The sequence below is a fragment of the Emydura macquarii genome, unplaced genomic scaffold, assembly GCF_026122565.2.
Source record: "Emydura macquarii macquarii isolate MOO-44397 ecotype Brisbane River unplaced genomic scaffold, CSIRO-AGI_Emac_v2 contig_587, whole genome shotgun sequence".
Lineage (NCBI taxonomy): Eukaryota > Metazoa > Chordata > Testudines > Chelidae > Emydura > Emydura macquarii.
This window is the reverse complement of record NW_027130724.1, coordinates 8,044,576-8,064,747: the sequence shown is the minus strand read 5'-3', so window position 1 is coordinate 8,064,747 and position 20,172 is coordinate 8,044,576. Positions and strand designations below refer to the sequence as shown.

Here is a 20,172-nt window from a genome sequence, read left to right as displayed (position 1 = left end):
TTTAGGCAAATAATTTACATGCAGCTTTGACAGAATTTTGTTGTAGTATATCGTCTTCAAACAAAGCCAAATAAAAAAAAAATTAAAATCAGAGTTATGGTCGAGACACTGATAAATGCAGCAGAAAAGAACATCAATATACTGCTTGAACTTGCATTAATATAAATGTAATGGATACAAGATGGTAATAGCATTCTTTTTATTTGTAAATTTTTTGCTTTTAAGTTTCTCCTTAATGGTGCTTGAATGTTCCAAGTTTGTTTAAAAAGTACATTAGCCAAGAAGCAAATAATGGATATGTATTTGTTCCATGAATTGTTGACCTCCACCTTTATAAAAGTGGTTTAATTTGTAAATTAAAAGTAGGGCTTGTGGCCCCTCCTTTCACAAATACATTAAACTTTTATATTCCATTTGTCTATATAATGTCTATTGATTATACCCCATTCATTGCCCTGCTGAGCTGAGGCAAGTTGTGAGTGAAATAGCACTACTTACTAGTAGACACACGACAAAAAAAGGATTTGGTGTCACCCTTTTTCTTGATATAAGATTAAATGGCAATTATCATGGAGGCAGCCTTATTTAGAGGCTACAATGAGTGGGAGAATGGGATGAGCCGAGAGTTGGGAGACCTTGATTATAGAATTCTGATTCCGCCACCCACTCTGTGTTAAACAAGTCACTTAGTTCTGTGAATCCCTATCCACACCTGTAAAATGGGGTTAGCACTTCAGATGGTAAATTAAACATTTGTGGGTTATTTGTAAATGCAAAAGATTAAAAAGTGCCTGGATTTCTTGTACCATGCCTGATTTTTTTATGCAGTTTGCTACAACATGCATAGCACATTCTGTAAAGCTAAAATGTTTGTTTTTGTTTTAGTTTGAAGAAGGAGAGGAAGGAGAAGAGGAGGTGAGATACTTACTGTGTCTATTGCAGATTACTAATCCACATTCTCTTTTCTGAAATAGAAATATGTAGTCCCATATCGGACAAACAGGGATTTGTGTATTGCATGGTGCCATGTTTATATTCCTCTACAAAATAGTTATTATAGCTTAACGTTAAGCAACTGTAAAATCAATACCTGTTAACTTTTGCTGTAAGCATATTCCATAAAAGTGCACATTCCAGTTATGTCCAGTATCTTCAGAGCTGCATTATCTAAATGCAGTTGCACCTCTTTAATAGCTGACAAAGGAGTTATGGATTGTCACTTCTGTTTTTTAACCATGACTTAATGTTGAAATTGTTTTGTGGGTGGTTGTGAAGATTGCATTGCACTGAAAATCTTTGTGTACCTGTTTACCAAGTTACACCTAGAGCTGCAGGAGAGGCAAATGGGAAATACTATCCTAGTAACACCTTGGGGGGGATGGAAGGGGGGAAACGCAGGACCAGACTAGTGAACTGTCTGTTTTAACTATTCTAGGAAGAGGCTTGGTCCTCCCAAAAAAGAAGTACATTTAAAAAATTCTTAATTAAAAGGAAGGATTTCATTAGGCTCACAGGTGGCTTTGTAGTATGGTAATCTCAGTCATCAATTTAGTTCAGTGTTATCAGGGCAGAAACACAGTGGTAGTAAGCTCTATACAAAATCTTTCTGCTTAAACTAATATAAAAGTAATATTGGGGGACAAATCAATGCCTTGGACAGATATTCACTATTTATTTGAATTTTTCCCCTTTCACTATGACATGCTTGAAAAATTTTTTCATGAAGATGAGCTAATCTAGTACTGGAATGGAGTATATGGGCAGTTTTTGCAGACTGGTAGTCTTCTTTTGAGCTGACAGGTCACATCATGCTGCCTCCTTTTCCCCTGCTTCCACAGGAGCCCCAGTTTTTTTGCACTGAAAAGCTTTAACTCTTGTAAAAGCAGATGAAAAAGAGCTAGCCTATCTGCCTCCACTGAGGCATATGACAGCTTGAGGGTAGGCCATGTGCAAGAGGAGGCACAGAAAGGATCCACGTAGTGAAGAAGCATGTGCATTGGGCACATGGCTATTCAAAGGAACATTCAAAGATGAGATAAGGTTTGAAATGAAGAACAGCATCAGACAGACCTACTAGCTGTTTTTTCCAGAAGTACAAAACTCAGAATTGTTACAGGTACAACTTTTTAATTTTTTTTTCCTGTGTAATTGCAGTAACTTTCACAGGAATGTTACATTCAGATCCACACTGACATTTGAGACTTTCTGGACCAGATGACCTTTTGTTTTGTCCAACCCAAGTAGATTTAATTTTGACAGTTTGAAACATGCAGGAATGCAATTGTAGACAATGATTGTAGAGTTGGCTTTGTGTCCTGTAAGCAGTTTTAACTGATTTTAATTCCTGTTAGTCTTTATTCCTTTTATCATAGGAATTGGAAGGTGAAGAGGAGGGAGAGGAAGAGGATGATACAGAGAGTGATCCCAAGGTTCGTTTTGTTTGGGCATACTTATAGCATATTAGAATAGTACAAACACTAGCCATGAACAGCTTATCAGGATGCTATGTTGTGATCATTATCTTCATACCTGTTCTTTTACACTTTGTATTATGAAGGGAATTAACTTCTGAACTGCAGATTTTCTTAAATATTTTCCTTGATAGTTGTAAGTTGCATAAGTAATAAAAACAGTGTTTATTAGACATGTTAACTTTCTCACCTACATTGGGGAACAAATGCGATGGATGTGTTGGTTTCCCACCTCCCTATATAAAATTTAAAGGTGAATATTTAAATATATGCAAAGAAACCAATTTACAGGGTATATAGGTAAAAATCTTATACCAGTTTGAAGTCTAGTCGTAGAATGAATTAATGTCTTTCTGACAAATCTGTTCGCTAGCTCCGTCTACTTTTTGTCCTATAGTAACACTGCTCCTTTCTTTGTGGTTGCCTTGTTGATTCCCACATACTGCCATCATGTCAATGTGTTCAACCAGAAGAAAAGCTGAGAGCTAGTACAAAATATAAGTTCGTTTAAAACTCAGTGAGAGATGGGCACTGCTTCCCCTTTCAGTCAATTTTCAGCCATAGTTCAGTCACCTGAACAGTTAATAACTACAGCTAATGGAGAGGGGGAGGAGACTGTTCTATTTATTTTACTATTAATGTAGCATCTTTCCATTTTCTTAATGGCAATAAGTATATAAAACTTGCATTTTGAGATCATGGTATTGATACAATGAGCCTTGCAGAATTTATCATAAATACACACGTTATACCATTTAAATGCTTTTAGCCTCCATGACAGGAATCAGTCCTGTCTCTCATAAAAGAAAATATTAAGTATTAAAAGAAGTCTGTATTCTTGATGAAATATTTGTTTGAACAGGGAAAGAGTAGCACTTGCAGAAACAATATTTCACTCAGTTTAATGGCTGTTCCGAAAAGAATAGAGTAGCTGTAGCACAATGATGGGTGAGCTGAGGATTTAAAAAAAATACTAGTACTGGACAAATGGTGTCTAAGATGCTTCAGAGGAGGGAAGTAGTGAATTATACTAGTTACTGTATTGTTAATTACAGTGGCCATACACATTTGCAGTGATGTAGATCTGAATTTAATAGCATGCCCTGTGGAGTGTGGTATTCTGCAGAACCATGTCTTACGCTCTCTTGGAACGTTATGGTTGTTGCCTCCTGTATAATTTTGTACATTTCACTTTCTTTCATGCTGACAGTTCCTTTCAATTTTTTCTCCATTTAGGTGTAATTTAAGTCTGTTTATCATTCATACATTTCTAGGTAAGGTGGAATTCCATTCATACCTAACTTCCAAGCTTCCAATGTGTAGCCCATGCAATGTGGTTTGTTTATAGCTACCTTTTCTGGTTTAAAAAAAATTAGTGGAAACGAGGTTTTAGGCCTCATTTGCCGTTCAGAAAAGTGTAGAAAGAAATATCAATGGATGGATAATGATGAATGATACCATTAAAATGGATTTGTATCTAGATTATCTCCTTCCCTTCCTGTTGCAAGTTATGCTTCCATTGTAGCACTCCAAAATAACATTATATACTGTATACACAGACATTGTCAGGACACAAATTGCACCTTTTAAGATTTGTTGCACAGATGTTTTCTCTTGTATTTGGGTTTATACTGCATCTTTTTAGTGTGACTTTTTTAGTTTTTCTTCATTGATGCATCTGTATTTACAACACACTTGCAAACTCACTTTCTCATCTAGTTTGCTCCGTCTTCACTCTGGTTGAAACCGTCCTCATGAGTCACTGACTTATTCTGAATCTAAGTATTTTTCTATAATCTCTCTGCTGTCTGGGTTAGTCAGCCACCCACTTCTCCAAAAAATCAGTTTCTTTTTTGGACTTCTGTGGTTATGTACTTTCCTTGTTCACTTACACCTCCTTTGGTGTTACTTTCATTGGATCCTTTTTCTCCTATTCTCCAGTGCTCCTTTCTTGTCTGCTCACATGGGATCTTCTCAAATCTGCCTGTTCCCCATCTTTCCCAAGGCTTGTGCCTTTCCATTTTTCTATTTTCTCATAGCTGTCCTGCTGCTTTCCAAAACACATGACAAACTGGACTCTTTCCTCCTAACAGTCTCCCAATTTCCCTTGATTTGACTATAATTGATAACTCCACTATATTTCCTATCACTCAACATCAAGACAGCTTATTTTGTGACTTATTCTCCAAATATTCTTGCTTTGAAAAGCAGCCCTTACCTCCACTGCCAGAACTCATTCATGTCATATTCTCTCTCTCACTCACTTGGACTCCTCAGCTCTCATCATTGGCTCCCTGTCTTTCACAATAAAACTTAAACTCTTTGTCCTGATCTGCAGGTCTCCAGTCCTGCTATCTGATCTTCCATTGCTCCCATTTTATCTCCTTCACTTGGCCCACTCTTCTTGCCTTCTTCCTTTTAATTCACCCTCATGCCTGAAAAGGCATTACTATTTCTGTGCACCAAGAATCCTTGCTCTCCTTCAAATCCTTCCTCCTAAATCTGCTTTTTGCCTTATTTTCCACTGACTTCCATTCCTGTGCTATTTACTCCTCCCTTCTTGCCTTAACTCATTTGCTATATAAATATCAGACCATACTTGCTTTTTTGTTTCCCACCCAGATATCCTAAATTTGTCTAATTTAGATGGTAAACTGTTCAGGCAGAACCATATCACTTTAACTTCTGTAAAGAAGTGTGCAAAGGGTTGGTGCTGTATAAAGGTGTTAAATTTAGAAAGGCTGTGTAAGTAACCAAATGGCTGAAAAAAGCTTCAAAGAGTACCGAGAAGATATCACACTGTGCCTTAGAGGATCCAAGGCTCAACTATCTGTCACATCAGGAGTGAGTGTGACATTACTGGGGAGAAGGGTAGCTAGCTGGTAAAATTCAAATAACCAGTATAGTTCAGTCAGTACACCTCGGTCTAAAGTCTTCCCTCCTGAGAAGGACAATTGATACTTGGAAGTACTTGGTCCATCTTCAAAGAAACCTTGGCAGAAGACTCCATCACTTAGCAGCAAATCTGTTCTGATGACCTGTGACAGATGTCTTCCTTATATAGGATGAAGGGAACCTTTCAAGGACTCCCATACTCTAGCACAGTTTCTCACCTACACTTCTCTGAAGTTACTTAAAACTTGTGTGTTTTGATGCTATGAATATGCTTGCTTCTCCTCCATTCCTTAGGATCATATCTTGGGTGACTTACTGAGCGATAACAGGATCATATGAGCTTTGACATCTTGAGGTGATGTCTAAACCTTTCCGAGGGAGGGGGCGCCAGTTAACTTTTTTTAATGCATAGTCTAGCTTCCAGATATTGATTAAATGCCTGATTTTTCACCTTGCTGTCTGTGCCTGACTCTGAGCATAAATATTTAGTGCTCACTATCTTTTGTTGAGCCTATATTAGTTGATAGCCAGGGTGCTATTAAGGATCTAAATCTAGAGTATAGAAATAAGTGGATAAGGAGCTATGAGATATGTCAGTTTTAGAATATGGAATAAGATGGAGTGTTCCATAATATAACAGAATGGAAGCTTTCCAGAAGCAGATTGGTTTAAAAAAAAATTTAGAGAGGAGGAGTGGGGAATATTCTTTGAATCACCCAGCACTGTATCCTGTCCCAAACAATATCAACATCAAACAGTGGTGGAAAGGTGAATGGGAGCATCTACAGTCAATATTGCCTTTTGAATAAACATATTCCTAATATGAATGAAAGGACTGGGAATCAAGGCATTGACACTAAATAACTTTCAGAACTTTATTACTTTATAATTAATGAGCAGAGCCACTACTTGACATATTTGTCTAGACTTTAAATTTCATGTCAGTTCAGTGCTTCAAACGGTATAGTTTAAAAGCATTTAATCTGCAATGCTTTGGTGGGTATATAAGAGATAGGAAAGCAGTTTGAACAGGGAAGTTTGCTATATCTTTGCTATATCTGTCTTGTTCCTTCATTCCTTCCCCAACACACTGCAAATTTGGAGCTACACTCTCCCTGAGTGGTAGAGCTCAGCGAATAACTGATTGGTAATTCCAAAAAAAAGAGAACATTCAGTTTGAGTCTAATTGTAATCAGACTTTTTTGATTCTATGAAAAATTGGTCTTGTGGGTGAGCAAGTGTCACAGGAGGAATATTCAGGCCCAGTGGAGCCACTAATAATTATACCCTCCGTAGCCTGATCAATATGTAACTTTCAAGCAATGGCAGTGGAAAAGAAAAGAAAAAAAAAAAAGGCAGGGGAGTGAAAAATGAAAAGCAAAGAAGTGTTGATTGTCTTTGCTCTTCTCTTCTCTGAGGTTCTAGGTAATAGTTCTGGGCAATGGCTTGTTTGGCCTGAAGGCTCTCGCCTTCAGGGTGCTGTTAATGTGGCCTATTAAACAGTTGTACAGAGCTGCTGAGATGTTCAATTAGGCAATTTGGGCTCAAGTGGTTTTTTATCCAGCATGCTGCTAGCCCGCTCTCTCATCATAATCTAACACTGCTGACATGGTGGAACAAATTACTCAAGTGTCCTGAATGAGGTTGAGGATTGGATCAGAGCTACCTGACTCAACCTCTGTCCAGACAAGATAGAAGTGATGTTAAGGTGGAAGGAACCATGCATAGATTCCAAGGCAAGAAGGGATCATTGTGATCATCTAGTCTGACCTGTATAACGTAAGCCATAGAACTTCCCCAAAACAATTCCTAGAGCATATCTTTTTTTGTTAAACATCCAGTCTGCATTTTAAAGTTGTCCATGATTGAGAATCTACCATAAACTAAACTGTTCCAATGGTTAATCATCCTCACTTGGAAATATATGGTCTAGTTTCCAATTCCAGCCATTTGATCGTGTTATACCTTTCTCTACTAGATTGAAGAGCCCCTTATTAAACATTTGTTCCCTGGGTAGATACTTATAGGGTGTAAGCAAGCATCCCGTAAACTACACTGGATTCTGTTTAAGAATAATCCTGATATTAACTTCTGGTTAATGGCAACATTTTACTGGAAACCAATCCCATGCAATTAACATTAGTATTAATAGGATTTGGATATTAAGCAACAGTGTGCCACTTATTAGCAATCTGTCTTGGAAGATAGGCACCATCTGCAGCCAGGGAAGGAAAACATTGGGATTTGTTTTCTCTCTGACTGCTGCCTTGCAAAACTGCTTGCAACAGGTGCTTAGCATGTGTCAGCATTGCTTTCTCCTGAGGCTGTATCCTGGCAAACTTGCCTACATGTAGGGATCACACAGGAAGAAAGGGGCTGCAGACTGGGAAGGGGATCTGTGGACACAGCAGTAGCAGGAAGATGGCCTGCAATTTGTAACAACTTCACAATTTGGGGGTATTGTTAGATTCCTAGGCTACTACTGGATTCTCAGGGAACAGTGTCTGTGACAAAGATCACTTTCCATCTGCACCTGACAAGGCAAGTTCAACTTGGATGGTTTTATATGAACCTTAGTACAACTATCTATGCCTCTGTCATTTCAAGGCTAGACTAGTGTGTAGCCCCACACAGAACGTTACACTGAGACCATTTGGAAAGTGAGCTACATTCTCTGTAAGCTTATCAGCGTTGAACAGAATCTTAACTCAGGAGCACAGCACTGGTGCTGTGTTATCTGCACTTGATGGAGTTCAAGGAATAAGGGAAAACTCTAAATATCTTGGGTCTTGGGGAACTAAGAGATCACTTTTGCACTCCATTCCCCACATTAAAACTGAAGGGGTGGGGGAACCTTCTGGCAGGGTATTCTCCATGAAAAGGTCCCTAGTCTGGCCGAACCAGATCTGTTAACCTTCTGAATATGCTATATAAAATCCATCTTTTTTTTTTTTTTTTTACCCCTTTCTTTGCTTGGGGACTCTGGATATAGCGTGGCAGGCAAACAAAGCAATTTACTGTGTGAAATATTGGCTTTAGAACATTTATATTTCAGTTGCATTTAATGGGCAAAATTTTCAAAACCACTTAAATTACTTTTGAAAATGGGACTTAAGCTACTAAGTGCCTAAGCTATTTCATTGAAAGACCATGAAATTTGGTGCTTTTGACAATTTTGCCCAAAGTACTGTTTCCTATATATTGAAAAATTATCCTAGAGACGCACAAAGGTAGTGCAAACAAATTTCCAGTGTGATGAAATAGCATTTAGAACAATTTCTAGGTTTTAACATCTGAAACCTACCATATAGGGAACTTTTCTATATTTATGCAACTTCATGTATCTTGTAGAAATTATGCAACAGCATTTTATTTTTTTTAAAAGTCTTTATTGCTGTAAAGTGGTAGAAAACATAGATTAATAAAGAAGTTAATTAGAAAATATAATACAGAAGGGTTTTGTCTTAATAAGACTGAAATAAAAGTGATGTTTCTCTTTGAAGCAGTCACAACAGTCAATAGTTTAAATCTTTTTAAAATACAACCTTTAAGCAGGTAGGAAAGGAAATAGAAAGTAGGGTTAAAATACAGTTTCTAAACCCTTATAGTGCTGTAAACTATCTTTTTAATTCATTTGTTACTTGGTGCAATTTTGATAGAGCATTATCTTTCTCATAACTGAAGTTTCTGCTGTCATATTGAAAAGGAAACTGCTGTCAGTTGACTTGATATTTATCTCAGTTTCATGAACTGTTCTTTATTTCAAAAATAGGGTTTTTTGATGGCTAAGAAGTTGTTCATGGTGTCCCTCTTATCCACATCTAATCAAACAGCAGCACCATGTGATTACAAATGGTGTCTGTCAAATAGGCCTCTTCTTTTTTGTGTTTTGTTTTGGGGGGTTTTGAGAAATTCCTTTCCTACTGCTTCTTTGGGTCTGAGGATTCCTTCTTGAAAAGATAAGCACACTATATTTAGGGCTATATCAGTACAGATTAATTACCAATTTCCAATTACCAATTTCAGTGTCTTTTAGAAACCCAGACAGTTAGGAAGAGCCGCTTGGGCACCTGATGATGAATAATGAATGTAACATTTATTCATGTATATGATTGCTTTTTAAAATATGAAATGCCCAGGTTTGGAAAAGTTAACTAAAAGTATAAATTATTTTACAGTCACTAAGTGGTGCAGTGTCTTTCAAGAGGTCTTCCTATAGCTGTTTTTTTCTTCCTACTTATAAAATTCAACAAAAGGGTGGAGGGGAGGGGAGAGAGCCCTATATCTATAATAGACATGGGTAATGAGAGAAATAAATAAAGGGAAGGATGAGGGCAGATTTAAAATATCCTATTTATTATCTTGTGTGCTAGTGTTGGAGCATTTAATCAACACACCCGTACCTTTCTTATTCTTAATTTTTCCAAGGGGACAGTTGTTTCACTCCCTATCTTGCTGTAGTGCTATCGGTACTTTTACTTTCTGAATGCTCTGTTGGATCAGATGAACATTCGGGGGGAAGTGTCTGTGTTAAATAGTTGAGTAGTTACTGGCTAGTAATGCAGAAGGCATCTGAGGGGAACACAACCTGTTAATTAAATACCTTCAATCTTCTCCAACATAGAGCCAAGACTGGGGGGGGGGGAATGCATTGGGTTTTGTTTTTTTTTGGTTTGTTTGTTTTTCCCCCCCCCTCAAAAAAACACTGAGCACCCTGCAGCTTCTAGTGACTTCAGTGCTTTTGAAAACTGGGCCACTTAAGAGTCTAAATGTGGACTTGAGAATTTGTTTTCAAAAGTCTTAGCATCTGGGCTGGAAATGGTAGAGAGAATACAACTATAGAATCATAATCTGTGAAGTACTGAGCAACTGTAAGTCAATAAGAATTGCAGTTAAACACCTCATGATTAGCCCATGTTTACTTGTAGCTTTCCTATCCAGTAGACATTTGTGGTGATAACCCATTTAGCTACCTGTAAAGGATGCATGACCAAATTGCACTTGGTGAACTGCCATTGTAGGCTTCTTCCTTTTTTAAACTTTTTTTCTTTTTCCTCTCCAAACAGAAAGATTCCAGCCAACCTGCTGAATGCAAACAACAATAAGGAAATACCACTTCAGAGTGATATTTGAACAACTTGTAACAAATATATTTGGATACCTGGCCTGCAGTTCAGGATATTCCATTGCTGCAGCACAATCTTATTAACAATGCTTAAAATCAATTTGTTTTCAAGTGCATGATTTTCACTAACTTTTTTCTTATTTTTTGCTTGTACAGTGGCAACTTCAATGCATTTGGGAAATATGACGTTTAAAATAAAGCACACTCTACAGCCTTTGGTACACTGTAGCTAAATAATTGTCTTTAGGCTTTGATGAGTCTTTTGCCTATTCATAGGGAACTAGTCCAGATTACAAAGTAAAGACTATCCATTTTCTTGGTAAACATTGAAAATTGTGGGAAAGCACGTGTTAAGAAGCTAAACTAAATGAATTAAATTTATGATAGCTAAAACAAATACAACAATATGACATGACTTTTGCTAGTTCTTCTCCTTTTTTAATATATTTTTTCTTGCAACCTACAAATCAGACTAGTGTTTGAGCAGATTTAAATGTCCTATTTATTATCTCAGTAAAGCCAATTAAATTGAAGTAATTCTTCATTAAAGGGGTGTCATTCGAGATTTACTTAGTTGTTCATCTTTCTATTTATTTATTCATGTTTGTAAGTACTTTGACTGAATTAGTACTTTTAAATAGTTTTTAATATACTTGAAAATATTTTCCTGTTTGCATAAAACATGGGTACTTGTACAAGAAAAATTTGACTTGGTCTCACAAGGTAGTAGCCTAGAAAGACAAAATAAATGTTTCAAAATGACAGCTCTTTGGAGGGGAAAACATAACATACAGGCCAAAGTATTGCTGTTGATGGAAATGGGTTGCAGCCAAAGAACCAGAAAATTTCCAGTGGTCTTATTGCTTAATATCCAGCATGGAAGGGGCTTTCATTCTGAAAATATAAATTAACAAATTTTAACTCAGTAAATCTGAAGTTCTGTTGTTTTACTTGCAATACTCAAATTACTCTGTTCCACAGTTTCTTGTTTTGTTTAAAACTCTGAAGTCTTCAAAACTACCTTTATGTTGTTGTGCAGAATTTTTCAAGTGCACATTTATGATTTAATCGTCCAATGCCAACCTCTGGCAGCAGTTGAATAGCAGCTGTATCAACACTGTGACCAGGCATGTAGAGAGTGCTCCAGCCTTACCTTACACATTTGTAACTTAATACGGTGTTTTCAATTTGTACAGAATAGTTAAATATTCTATTAAAGTTGTGAAACATGGGAAGTGATGGCTGTCTTGTTCGTTTCCTATATTATTTGAACACCCATTCGATTTCCTATTATACATGCTTCTGTTTGCAGTATGTAAAGAGAGAGGTGCCAAATGGCCAAAAATTTATGACCACCTAATGCAAGCATACAGTTTGTATGAAAATGTTCAGCTTCCTACACTAAATTCAAATATTTAGAGAAGGTTTGAGGCTATATATCTCGTCCTATTTTTGAAGTGCAGTTCTGTCATAAAAAGTGACCTTGTAAAAATGGTTAAAAAGGCTTCATTTGTCTTTCTCATTTGCATAATCAAACTAGTTCAGTTTGCAGATTTCTTCTCAACTATCAGAACTCTCACCTTGGGCTCTGACACACGATCTGAATTTTTTTCTCCAGTCACTGGCAGTAAAGAATCTGGAGGCCAGGTTATTCCCTCAACATCACCTATACGCTCCTACAGTAGACTGAGGTTGCATGGATGCCAGAGGACACAATTTGGTCCACAGTAACTTTGTTACAGTGATGCATGAGATAGAAACCCAGTTTTGCAGAAATGTACTTTTTTGTTAAAAATGAGGCATAAGTGAGAATAGGGAGTTCTTTTAAGAAGTGTTTGTGAGTTCTTGATTATGTCCATTCCATTGTAGGTGTGTGTGTGTGCCTCTGTACATGGTTACTGGAATTTTTTTCCCTTTAGCAGTACCCGTAGGGCCAGCTCTGGTACCCCCATGAGCCTTGCGCACGTGCCGTGGTATATGAGGCGCTGCCAGCCCTACGCCCCCTCGGTTCCTTCTTTCTGCCTGTGATAGTTGTTGGAAATGCTATGACTTGCATCGCTAGTGTTCTCAGTCCCTTTTGTTCATCTTCATCGTTTGTTGTTTGTCTTAGGTAGATTAGTCCTTAAATGGTGTTAATAGTGGTAGTTAGGTGCCTAGGATAGTCCCGACTAGGACTTTGCCAGGAGCAAGGCATGTCCAGGTCACCAGGCTTCAAACCTTGTGCCTCCTGTGGGAAGGGCTTTCCATTGAGCAACCCCCATGATAGTTGAATAAAGTGCCTGGGGGAAGCTCATCATAAGGAAAAGTGGAAGATTTGTAAGGCTTTCAAAGACCTCAAACCCAAAAAGAGAGAGCGATCCTCTTGAAAGCCTTACTAATGGAGGCAGCACTCAGACTGGCCTCCGAACCAACCTGTTTTATTTCGGTACTGAGCGTGGCATCGGTGCAGAGTGTGCGTCAGCACTGACCCCATTACAGCACCGGACATTTTTCTCTCGAGGAAGAAGCAGAGAGAAGGTGCTAGTGTTGCAGGGGAAGCCCGCGTTGGGACCCTCTGGTTCGCTTAGGTGATCTCCTGAGCCTGGGGGACGATCTCCAACAGCCCAGTCACTCCGAGTGTAAGGGTCGATACGGCACTGCTCCCTGAGAAGTCGCTCTGTGTCATGGTCACTGGAGCACCCTGCATCGGTGGGGCACGGAGCGAGGTTGCCCTCTCGGCACCAGTCGTGGTCCCTGGCACCAGGCAAAACTTGTTCCAGGAGGTGGTGCCTGTCTGGGTCACCTGCAGGAGGCTTCTCCCTAGAAAGAAGTTGGCACCGCTTCCACTCCCCAGCACCAAGGAGTTTGCCCGCACCAGCGCGGCACAGAACCCGGTCGTTGGAGGCAGACTCCGCACCAATGGGGAAGCGGCACCGTAAGTCATCAGTGCCCAGGCACTGCTTCAGGCATTCCAGTTCGTGGTCGGAGCATGATTCCCCGCATCAGCACTGGTCGCGGCATCGGCATTGCAGCGTGTCGTCATCACAATTGATGATGCCAAGAGGTCATTCTCCAGAGGGCCAGAGCACCCACCCATTGGGTCATCACTCTGCTTCCACTTGGTCTGATACAGCAGGATCCTCCAGTGCAGCGCCACCATGGTCATCTGACAGTGAGTCAGTGTCCTGTCGAGAGGACGGCCACCGGGAGAGTCATCGATGCCAGCAAAAGATGCTGGAGCAACCCCTCTGCTCAGGCAGCCCCAGGATGGCCTTGGGCAGTGGCCACCCCAATGGCCATATTAGGGACCTTGGGGGTTTCTGGTGGGGCCAGGTCCACAGTCGTTCAGGTCGTCTGGGGTGCAGTCCACACCACCAGTGCCAGAGAAGGAAGGGCCATTGTTCAGCCTCCAATGATGAGATCTCAGGAAGAGATCTCTGTTGAGGTTCCTTGTCAGCGGGAAGGGATGCCACCACCCACCGCGCCCCCTCCAGTCCTCCTCCTCTTCCCCAGGTGAGATGGTCACCCAGGGACCATCAGTGCCCCTGGATGATTTCAGGGCACATCAAGAGCTTCTCAAGAGGGTGGCTTCCAACTTGGGTTGGAGGCGGAGGAGTCGAAGGAGGCATCAGATAGTCTCTTTAATGTCCTGGCTGCGGCTGCTCCAGCTGATTTGCCCTCCCCATGCATGAGGAGGTATTAAAGATAGTGAAGGCCCTGTGGCAGATCCCTTCATTGGGGGGCTGAGGAGAAATATGTCCTGGCCAAAGGATTTGAGTACCTTTTCACCTACCCCTCTCCTGGTACCCTGGTGGTAGATGCTGCCAACCAGCGGGATAGGCTGGGACAGCCTGGTCCCACACCCAAAGATGAAGACAAGAAATTGGACCTGTTCAGGAGAGAGGTTTATTCGACAGCAAGCCTGCAGTTTCAAATTGCCAATCAGCAGAACCTCCTGGGCAGGTACAATTTCAATCTCTGGGACTCTCTAAAGCGCTTTGCAGACACTTTGCCCCAGGACCAGGCACTGGACTTAAGAACCATCCTGGAGGAGGGTATTACGGTGGCCAGAGCAGCACTGCAGGCATCTTGGGATGCAGCAGATTCAGGAGGCAGGGCCAGGGCCTCTGCCATCTGCATGCACAGGTGCTCGTGGCTGCAATCCTTGGATCTGTCCCAGGGGGTCCAACAGTCCATCCAGGACCTCCCCCCTTCAATGGGTCAGCCTTGTTTTCGGGCCAGACGGATGCAAAGTTGCATGGTCTGAAAGACTCAAGGGGCACGCTCCGCTCCTTGGGTCTTTATATGCTCAGGTCTCTAGGTGCCAGTTCTGTCCTCTAGGCCAGCAACAGCAGAGCTACCAGCCACAGCAGTTCATGCCCTGAAGACAAAGGGACAGAAATAGGGGGTCTAGGAGACATCGACCAACACTGGGGTCGTATTCAGCCCCCGGCAAGGGTCATCTAAGCGATCCAGTAACCAAGGGCAGTCGTTTTGAAGATGTGCCTGAGGACGGCATTCCAGCCTGTTCCCTGGATCCCCCCCCTGCCCACTTCTTGAACCGCCTAGCTCCCTTCCTGTCCGAATGGGCCAAGGTCACTTCAGACTCCTGGGTCCTTGGCATAGTTTTGGCAGGCTATGCCCTCCAGTTTGCTTCTACCCCACCCAACAACCCTCCCTCCCCGTCCATCTTCAGGGACCCCTCTCATGAGCAACTCCTCATGCAAGAGGTAAAGACCCTTCTCAGCCTGGGGACTGTAGAAGGGGTTCCACTTTGGGGAAAAGGTTTTCACGCAAGGTACTTCCTCATCCCCAAAGCGAAAGGGGTCTAAGGCCTATACTAGACCTGCATCATCGCAACAGCTATCTCAAGAGACTAAAATTTCGCATGGTCTCCCTTGCCTCCATCATTCCTTCCCTGGATCCAGGAGACTGGTATGCCACCCTCGACCTAAAGGATGCATATTTCTACATTTCTATTTTCCCCAGCTACGGACGTTTCCTCCTTTTCGTGTTGGCTGGCTCTCACTACTAGTGTGCAGCGTTGCTCTTTGGCCTTTCCTCAGCCCCGATAGTGTTTACAAAATGGGTGGTGGTGGTGGTGACACACCTGAGGCGCAAAGGGGTCCAAATTTCCCCCATTGGGACGATTGGCTAATCAGAGGCAGGTCCAGGGCCCAGGTCCAGAACATTGTAAATCTGACATGTGCCACCTGCTGCCGGCTGGGCCTGCTAATAAATGAGTAGAAGTCCACATTAACTCCGGTGCAGCGGATAGAGTTCATCAGGGCGGTCCTGGACGCTTCCCAAGCCAGAGCTTTCCTGCCCCAGCCGTGCTTCGAGGAGATGTCCGCCATCATCGCTCACCTGCACCTCTGCCTGATAACAGCCAGGCACTGTCTGCAGCTGTTAGGCCACATGGCGGCCTGCACTTACGTGGTGAGGCTGGCTCGACTCAGACCACTTCAGTCATGGCTCGCCTCGGTTTATGCCCCGAGCAGATATTCCCTAGACGGGGTGGTCACAGTGTCCCCGTCCCATGTCCCCCCCCGATTGGTGGCAAAGCCCCCGGGGAGTGTTGAGGGGTGTGCCATTCAAAGAGCTAGTCCCCTCGCTCACTCTGGTATCGGACACCTCAGACTTAGGTTGGGGGGCCCATATCAGCACCAACCTCGGCACACAAGGGGTCTGGTCGAGGGAGGAGAGGCACATGCATATCAACATGCGAGGTTCTCTCTCATGCTTTCACAGCTTCGCCTAGGTTGTGGAGTGTTCCTCTGCTTTATTGCAGGAAAGGTGGTGCAGATACTGACAGACAGTACAGCAGCCATGTATTACATCAACAGACCTGGGGGGAGCCCGTTCCTCAGCCCTCTGCAAGGAAGCAATTTGTCTATGGGACCTGGCAGTGAGGTACAATTTTCAAATAGCCTCTCCTTCCTGGAGCGAGAAACGAGACAGACTGCGTAAGCAGGTCGTGCTTACCCTGCCACGACTGGTCGCTTCACCCAGATGTGATCTCTGCTTTTCCAACGGTGTGGCTCTCCCCAGGTGGACCTGTTTGCATTAACATGGAACAGGAAATGTCCGCAGTTCTGCTCCCTCCGCGGTCTGGAGGCCAGGTCGTTCTCTGATGCCTTCCTGCTGCAGTGGTCGGGGAGCTTCATGTATGTGTTTCCGCCCATTCCTCTTCTTGACAAAGTTCTGTTGAAAATCAAGAGGGACAAGGCGGATGTTATCTTAATTGCACCAACCTGGCTGCACCAGCACTGGTTCAGCATGCTGCTGGAGCGATCAGTCACACTCCCTCCCTCCCCGCTAGGTCTACTGAGACGGCACGATCTCCTATCCCAGGACTACGGTCGTTTACTACACCTGGACCTGGATTTCCTACACCTCATGGCATGGAGGCTCCATGGCTGAGCGCATACGAGTGAGCCTGTTTGGTGCAAGTCCAGCAAATCCTGCTGGGTAGCAGGAAACCTTCCACACAGGTCGCATATTGGGCAAAATGGAAGCAATTTACCTGGAGTACTTTGTTGCAATAAAACTCCAGGGACTAGCTGTGGCCTCCCTGAAGGTCCACCTAGTGGCTATATCGGCATTTCACCAGCCTTTGGAGGGGAGATCAGTTTTCTCCCACCCTCTGACAGTTCGGTTCCTGAAAGGGGGGGAGAGGCTCTGTCTGCAAGTCCATGACCCGGTGTCTCCCTGGGATCTCAACCCAGTCCTCTTGCAGCTCATGGGGGGGCTACATGCACTTTACTGCTGCTGTCATGGAAGGTGGCCTTTCTGGTGGCCATTACCTCAGCAAGGAGGGTCTCCCAGATTAGGGTGCTGACCTCGGAGCCTCCTCATACTGTGTTCTATAAAGACAAAGTTCAATTGTGGCCACACCCAGCCTTCCTGCCTAAAGTGGTTTCCCAATTTCATTATAACCAAGATATTTTTCTTCCTGTGATTTTTCCCAAACCGCATGGTTTGGAGCAGTAGAGGAGGTTGCATAAGCTAGATGTTAGACAGGCATTAGCATTCTACATTGAGCGCATGAAACAATTCCAGAGATCTACACAACTCTTTGTCGCAGTGGCTGATTAGATGAAAGGCTTACCTGTTTCCGCCTAGCGCATCTCATCATGGATAGCTTAGAATCATAGAATATTAAAGTTGGAAGGGACCTCAGGAGGTCATCTAGTCCAACCCCCTGCTCAAAGCAGGACTAACCTCAGCTATATCATCCCAGCCAGGGCTTTGTCAAGCCTCAGCTTAAAAACCTCTAAAGATGGATATTCCACCACCTCCCTAGGTAACCCATTCCAGTGCTTCACCACCCTCCTAGTGAAAAACTTTTTCCTAATGTCCAACCTAGACCTCCCCAACTGCAACTTGAGACCCTTGCTCCTTGTTCTGTCATGTGCCACCACTGAGAACAGCCTAGCCCCATCCTCCCTGGAACCCCCTTTCAGGTAGTTAAAGGCTGCTATCAAATCCCCCTCATTCTTCTCTTTTGCAGACTAAACAAGCCCAGTTCCCTCAGCCTCTCCTCATAAGTCCTGTGCTCCAGCCCCCTAATCATTTTTCTTGCCCTCCGCTGGACTCTCTCCAACTTGTCTACATCCTTTTTGTAATGGGGGGCCCAAAACTGGACACAATACTCTAAATGCGGCCTTACCAATGCCGAATAGAGGGGAATAATCACTTCCCGTGACCTTCTGGCAATGCCCCTCCTAATGCAGCCCAATTTGCTATTAGCCTTCTTGACAACCAGGGCACACTGCTGACTCTTATCCAGCTTTTTATCCACTGTTACCCCCAGGTCCTTTTCTGCAGAACTGCTGCCTAGCTCATCGGTCCCCAGTCTATAGCTGTGCAGGGGATTCTTCCTTCCTAAGTGGAGGACTCTGCACATTTCTTCGTTGAACCTCATTAGATTTCTTTTGGCCCAATCCTCCAGTTTGTTTAGATCCTTCTGTATCCTATCCCTACCTTCCAGGGTATCTTCCTGCATCAAGTTCTGCTATGAGCAGGCGAAGGTGCCACTTCTGGGGATAATTACAGCCCACTCAACCAGAGCTCAAGCTTCGTCCACAGCCTTCCTAGCGAGAGTGCCTGTGCAAGACATCTGCAGGGCTGCCACCTGGTCATCTGTACACCTTCACGACCCACTACGCCATCGTCCAGCAGGTGGGGGATGACGTGGGCTTCGGCAGAGTGGTGCTGCACGCAGCTCATGTGTAACTCCGGCCCACCTCCAAGGTATTGCTTGTGAGTCACCTACAATGGAACGGACATGAGCAAGCACTCGAAGAAAAGACGGTTACTTGCCTTGTAACTGTTGTTCTTTGAGATGTGTTGCTCACAGGGTGGATAAAAATCAATGATTTTAAAAAAATTTATTTAAATCAGATTTTTATTTTTTAATCAATAAAATACTAAATTTCTCTCATTTAAAAAATGTTACAATTAAATCTCATCACAAACATGCTAAACCTACACTTACAGGCTCATAAAAATGAATTAATAGCTCTAGTCTGTCCAGCCTAACTGCCAGCTCTTGCTTCTTGAAAGTTCTGGGCTTTCAGTTTCTGTTTCTCAGCAGACGTAAGTCAAAGAAAGAGACAGGCTGGATAGGATGATGTTGTTCTGTGCTTATGTGGTGGTGGAGCTAGGCCAAGCTAGGCAGAGGAGTTAGTTGAGACACTGTCTTAGACAGAGACATTGGTGGAAGGTTGCTAGATACAGTTTATGAGAGAGAACTTGAACAGTGTGCAAGAAATACTGAGGGGAAATTTGCCAGTTTAAGCCTTGATGGGTGGAGCAATGTACACAATGATCTAGTAATATGTGCCTATGTGACAACAGTAGATGGGGTTGCATATCTTTCAAAAACAATAGATACATCAGGAAATGCCCACACAACAGAATATTTAAAAGAAGTGGCAGCGAAAGCTGTAATAAACTGTGAACAAAAATTCAGCTGTCACATGCGCGGTTTTGTCACAGACAATGCTCCAAATGTGGCAAAGATGAAAAGATACTTAGAAGAAGAAACGGAAGGATGCTCCTTAATAACATATGGCTGCAGTGCCCATGTTTTAGCCAAAGACTTAAGTACGTCTTCTCCAGGAATAAAAGAAATGTTGTTGAAGTCGCAAAATACTTCCGTAACAACCATTTTACTTCAGCTTCACTGAAGAGAGCAGGAGGATCCAATTCTCCCTCAAGATGTTCGATGAAATTCTGTGGTTGGTTGTTTTGAACAATTTATTAAGAACTGGCCTATTCTCATAACTTTTTGAAGAATCCCATGATAAAATAGATGGGAGTATATCATCCAAACTAACACTGGATTAAAGAGGAATGTAAAGGATATGCTCAGTATACTGAAGCCTATATCCATAGCCTTAAACTTTAGAGAAATTATTGTTGCATTGCTGATGCTGTCAAAATTTGGAAGGTACTTCAAGGGACATTGAAGAAAGAAATACCTCACCAGAAAGTTAAACTGCAGGCAATAAAGAAGCGAATGGCTCAAACACCAACTCTACCTCATTTATGTAACATTTAAGATTTAGTTTAATAAAATATAAGTGCTATTGTGTTTGTGTGTGATTTACTTCTAACCGTTCCTAAAGTGGGAGAAGGTGCAGATAAGAACCACAAACATTTGAAGACTGGAGAAAATGCCCTCCAGTAAAACTT

The 20,172-nt window shown here is 42.4% G+C and overlaps 1 protein-coding gene across 8 annotated transcripts in view; it reads left to right on the top strand.

Moving 5' to 3' along the window:
* The window catches only part of NAP1L4 (nucleosome assembly protein 1 like 4), a 41,625-nt gene extending 29,895 nt beyond the window's left edge, over positions 1-11,730 (top strand). For 5 of the 8 annotated variants that reach the window (XM_067540622.1, XM_067540625.1, XM_067540619.1 and 2 more), the window contains 3 exons: positions 886-915; positions 2,373-2,429; positions 10,433-11,730. In XM_067540622.1, coding sequence (XP_067396723.1) covers positions 886-915; positions 2,373-2,429; positions 10,433-10,471 — 126 coding nt within the window. In that variant the 3' untranslated portion in view covers positions 10,472-11,730. Of the gene's footprint in view, positions 1-885; positions 916-2,351; positions 2,430-3,707; positions 3,746-10,432 lie in introns of all 8 variants that reach the window. The other 3 variants (XR_010918438.1, XM_067540620.1, XR_010918439.1) reach the window with 3 other exon arrangements.
* Positions 11,731-20,172: the final 8,442 nt, after the last annotated feature.